This window comes from Cuculus canorus, chromosome 15, assembly GCF_017976375.1.
Source record: "Cuculus canorus isolate bCucCan1 chromosome 15, bCucCan1.pri, whole genome shotgun sequence".
Taxonomy (NCBI): Eukaryota; Metazoa; Chordata; class Aves; order Cuculiformes; family Cuculidae; genus Cuculus; species Cuculus canorus.
The window spans coordinates 12,244,959-12,250,631 of NC_071415.1; the positions used below are offsets into that span (position 1 = coordinate 12,244,959).

The following is a 5,673-nucleotide window of genomic DNA, read 5'->3' on the forward strand; positions in this document are numbered from 1 at the left end:
GGGGCCGCGGGTGCAGACGGCAGCGCCTCCGGCGGGAGGAGCGCGGCCCGGTGAGTGCCGCGGGACCGGGGGACAGCGGGGGGGACAGCGGGGGGGACAGCACGGGGAACAGCGGGGGGGGACCCGCGGCTCGGGGCACGCAACTTTCCCCGCAGGGAGGGAGGGAGGGAGGCGCGGGCGGGGATGCTCTGCGGGGTGCGGGGGGATCTCGGCCCCTTTCCCCGCCGCTCCCCGCACAGCGCTCTCGGCAGCCTCCCAACTAAGTTGCCGAGAAGCCGCTGGCGCCCCGGGAACCCTCTCTCACCCCTTCCCTCTGCCCCCTCTCTTGCAGGCGGGGCCGGTCCCGGCTAACCATGCCCGGAGCGCTCGGGGCAGCGCGGCGCGCTCTGCCTCGTTAGCCCCGGGAGCCTGGGGGGGGGTCAGCCATGAATTCCTCTCCCCCCGGCCCCGGGGCTCCCCCCGGCCCGGTACAGCCGTGGCAGGAAGAGAATCAGACCCAAGGCGGGCTCTGGAATGGGAGCCAGGAGCTGGGCTGGGAAGAGCTGGAGAAGATGCTCTTCGTCTTCGCCAAGGAGCCGGTCACCATCAGCCTCACAGCAATGTACCTCGTGTCCTTTGTGGTGGGCTTCGTAGGCAACGTCATGTCCATCAGGGTGCTCACTCGGAAGCGCCGGAGTCGGATGTCTAGCCTGAGTGCCACCCGCAGCCTCCTCATCAACCTGGCGGTGTGCGACCTCATGGTGGTGTGCGTCTGCATGCCCATCACCGTGGGCAACCTCATCTACAAAGCTTGGGTGTACGGGGACTTCCTCTGCCGGGCAGTGCCCTTCATCCAGGCTGTTTCTGTCTCTGCCAGTGTCCTCAGCCTGACCGTCATCAGCGTGAACCGGTACTACAGTGTGCACAACCCACTCAACGCCCGGTCTTTCTTCACCCAGAAAAGGATCCTCAGCACCATCCTGGTAGTGTGGTTGTTGTCTTCAGGGATATGCATGCCCCTCATCTTCATGAACAAACGGGATGAGATTGGGGTGGTGGAAGGCTTGCCTCTGGTGTTTTCCATCTGCAGGGAGATTTGGCCCCAGGAGAGGCTCAAGCAAGCCTACAACTTTCTGCTGTTCTGTGCCCTCTACTGCCTGCCAGTCCTGTTCAACATGGTCATCTGCTTCCTCACGGTGCGCCGGCTGTGGAGCCGCAGCAGCCAGATGAAGGAGAGCACTGCCCTGAACCGATCTCTGCCAGCTTCCAGGCTGAAGATCCGGAAGCAGGTAGCACAGATGGTGGTGGCACTTGTCCTGCTGTTTGCAATTTCCTGGCTGCCCGTCTACCTGATGGACATCTGGATTGATTTCAATATCCCCAAATCTTTGCAGGATGTGACTCCTTCTCCTTGGATCCTGCAGCTCAGACCTTTTGCCCAGTGGCTTGGCCTCACCAATTCCAGCCTCAACCCTATATGCTACTGCTTTGTTGGGAACCTCTACAGGTCAGCTAAGGAAATGAAGAGCAAATACCACCAAAGGATGGTCTCTCTCTTTAACTTCTCTCTGTCTGAAGGGACAGCTCGTTCCTCAGTCCCAGCGCTTCTCTCTTACCAGAGTTCAACAAAGCCAGCAAGGAAAGGATCCGCCACCACTCCCACCATGGGCAGGAGATGTCAGGGAGGTCATGGCAGTAAGAACAAGCGCGAACATCTGAATTCCTGCCAGCATCCACCTCTGAACACTGTTTCCAGTGAGAACACTTCCTTGTAATTCTGCTCAGAGAGTGCACCTTGTACCCTCATCTGCATTTAACGACTTTTTAGAGGTCTTTCTAAACCAGATATTTTAATGATGGAAAAAAACCTCTCTTCTAATCATTCCCACCACCAGTTCAAAAAAGAAGAGACAGCAAAAGACGGACACGACAAGAGGAAGAAAAAGATGACATATTTTAACTCAGATCAAGTTTTAAGACATTTTTACTGGGGACAACTAGATGTGTACCCTGTTGACCTGTCAACAGTCACAGAATTAGCTAGATCATCTTCTCAGTGAGTGGGCTCTCACTGCAGCTCCATCTCTGGATGCAGAGGTGCTTTTTGAATACAGCAATGATGTGACTGCTCGCTGCTGCTCACCCCGTGCTGATAAAGAGCAGCAAGAAGACGCATTCTCTGCTCCAAATCCATCACTTGTAGTTACAAGCAGTGAAGAAATGCTAGAAACAGCATCATAAAATGTAATAGTTGAGGAGAATTTCACACAATTTACCACTTGAGATTTCATTATCTGATCATATTGTTTTACTTCTCCATGCAAATAAATTCTCCTGAAGTGAAGAGATAGTTTCTGCAGTACTAAAGCAACCATCGTCACTCCCCATTTGGGAATTCAGAGAGGATAAAGTGGCCTCGGAGGTGACTTAGGAAATGCAGTAGAAAAATATTCTCTGGGCAACATCTCTCTTTCTTACAGCTATGTTCCAGCAGATGGAGTGGAAAGAACTGGGCATCTATTAACATGATTTGCACTTGAAAAACCAGCTCTTGTTCAGATATGTCTGTATCAAACAAAGTCAATGGCATGTGAAAATAAAAATAGAAAGTGGTGTATAGCTAATAAAATTAGAATCAACAAATGCAATGCTATTTGGGAAGGAGAGAAAGTGCTTGCTTTTCCCGAGGATCAGAAGTAGGTTAAGACCTATTTCTTCCATCATCTCCTTTAAAGAAGGCTTTGGTAAATAAATTCTGGGGTTTTATTATGTTAGCATCGAAAGGCCCCACTACAGCTCGAGAATTCTATTGCACTGAGCACTGGATCTGTGTTCATAACAAAAAGAAACCTTTATCCCAAAGAGCTCAAAGTGAAAATACATCACACCGAGAGAAGAAACACAGCAGAGACCCAAAAGGCTGGAATGAATCGAGAGCAGCCCCTTCCCGGTGCTAAGTGTGAGGGGATGCACACCGTCTCCTGGTGCCAGAAGAGCTCCGGCTATTTGTGTATAAGCGCCCGGCACAGCGGGGCTCTTCTCGTAGCGACTCCCAGAACGAACACAGCAGCTTTGCTGTAAGAGGATTTTGCATTTAATAGAACTCAGACTTTTGATGATTGGGAGTTGTTTTTTTAATATTACTGAACAAGGGAATGATATTCTGGGAAATCTAAGTTTCAAACAATATCTCCCTGCCTTCTAGGGAGCCTTTTGCTCACAAAAAAAAATAGAGACGAAAAATAGCCATTCAACTCAACAGGATACCCACTTTTATAAGGATCACACAGTGACATTTTATGTTACTAATGACGTGCCCAGAAAACAAAGGATTCCTTCTTAACAGACAGTGCCACCTGCAATTTGTATTTTCTTTTTCTGTGAATGAGAAAAAAAAATTGCAACTACTCAGATTTACTTTGGGTGAGAACTGGCTTTTATGTGTGCGAGATGAGAACATCTGCATTTTTGCAGGTGATATAGGAGTGTACTGCTTGATCTTTTAGCAGCTGTGGAGAAAAGCCTGTGAAGATTTTATTTCCTCTTTCAAGGCGTATTTTAGGGCTGGCAAAAAACACTAGGCTGAGGAGCATTAAAAGCTTGCTGCAATTGCCCAGTGACTCTAGGTCCTGGAAACAGGTTCCTCCACCCCTGAGGAGATGAGACACAATACTGAAGCTTCCCTACCTTTCCTTGACCAATGCATTTAATCCTGCCTTGAATAAACTGCAGTGAAAGGACCACGGAGATGCTAGACCAGCTCTGTCCCATGTGGTAGCCTGGCTCTGAAAATGCTCAAATGATGCAGTCAAAGACACAAGAAATCCACATTTTGAAGTATCCCAGAGGATATTTTTTTCTTCTCTCAGCTCATGAGCTGTTGCCTGGGTTCTACCCTGCAAGTCTCTGCACCCTCCACAGAGGCAGAAATACCAGCGACTTCGTGTTCTCCTGAACGTGCCTGTGCCTTCCCCTCCTGATGCGGACGCCCATGCCTTTCTCCAGCCCCACAGAGCTCCTGATCACCAAGATACACTGTGGCAAGAGCCACTTCCACTGGCCAAGGTCATCACCTCTTCACACTTCTAAATGTATTTTCCAGTTTCATTCAGTGTTTCTGTTTTCCTATAATAAAGTCAAATTGCTCACTTTAACTTCTCTTTGTCTCCCTCGGTCACTTTCTCTCTATCCCCCACGCTCCAACTGCTCCTCCACTGTTTCTATAAGCAAAATCTCCCCTTGCCTTTCGCTGTTATCGCTCTCTGCCTGCGAATTCCCCTCACTCTAGCGATTCATTCATGTTTTCACGTCTCTGATGGAAAATCCCTTCCTGCCCTGCCGATTTGAATGGCTCCTTTTGTGCTGCAGACACCTGTTCGCCGTGGAGAAAGCTGATTTATTTTGCACGGCTTACCCAACGGCTGTCAGGTAGTAATGAATTTTGGTCACTATCACTCAAGGGTAAATGAGAAGCAATGACGTCAATATGAAAGCCACACAGTATCCCGTCAGCCGCCCGGGCTCGGGCAGTGATTTTATTAACCTGAACAGGTCTATGTAACGCAGCAGTGTCTGGGTGACTCATGCTTGCTCCCAGTGAGGTGAAACCTCAGCATTTGGGAAGGTGGCTTTCCCCTTCCTGTCTGATAAAACGTCTCTTTTTGGGGCTGAGAAGACATCTGAGGGGTTCCAGTCCACACCAGCTCCTTTTTGATAGACAGTCTCTTTGATAGACATTCAAGGGAATCCTGGCCCTTCGAGAAATCAGGAGCAGACATGACTCTGGCTGGTGAACACGGATGGATTTCTCAAGCTCAAGCTGAATGGCTCGCACTTGGCGTATGGTTGAGGAAACGTGTTTCTCTCTAAATGCGTGAAGGCAGACTGGAAATGTGAATTTTAGATGTCTCAAGGACAATGTTTTCCTGCATCAATGCTGCTAATGTGTCTCCGTCCCACTCTTCCCCCCATGGGTCTTTTTCCTCTGCTTTGCTATTTGAATCAATATAGGCGTTTTCCCACATTACCAAAATAGGATGCTTAAAACAGATTTACTCAAGTCTGTTTGCTGCAGTAATGACATACAAAGAGCTGCTGTTTGGTAACTCTTTCTGGGAATATCCTATGATCTTTTATTGTCTCAAAGATGCTACAGGTTTATTTTCTGCCTGTAAACCACCAGAGAGAAAAAAAAAAGAGGTAATCTTTTATATGAAGTATCATACATAGAGGTACATATAGTAACAACTGGTATATAGCCCTCATATGGAGACTGATGAATCACTATTTCTTATAATAAATACTCAGGCGAAGCCAGTGAAATGATTAGGTAGTGTGTAAGGGCAAAGTAACACCTTTTCTCACACCACGGTGGCAGTTGACCTCATGGGCAGAGTTGATGGGGAAAGCTGAAAGCAACAAAATGGGTTCAAGAGGAGACTGGACTGTTCACATCAGAAAGGGCCATCAGGGGCTCTTAAAAGTAATGACACAACCTCTGGCTGAGAGTGCATTGGGTGTACAACCTATAGCTTCCGCTCTTGCTCCTTCCCAGGACACATGCTACCAGCCACCACCGTGAGCAGGATCCTGGGCTGAGCACCGTTTGCTCTATTTGGTATCCTTGTTCTTAAGTCTCTGTGCAAAAAAGCTCTATATTAGCCTGAGTCCTGTTTCAAAGAGTTGAGAGAGAGC

At 48.9% G+C, this 5,673-nt stretch overlaps 1 protein-coding gene across 1 annotated transcript; it reads left to right on the plus strand.

The window, feature by feature from the left end:
• Nucleotides 1-2,850, plus strand: LOC104068757 (galanin receptor type 1). Its single transcript, XM_054080770.1, has 2 exons — nt 1-50; nt 332-2,850. The coding sequence occupies exon 2, from the start codon at nt 426-428 to the stop codon at nt 1,752-1,754; it is 1,329 nt and encodes a 442-aa protein (XP_053936745.1). The 5' UTR covers nt 1-50; nt 332-425; the 3' UTR covers nt 1,755-2,850.
• Nucleotides 2,851-5,673: the final 2,823 nt, after the last annotated feature.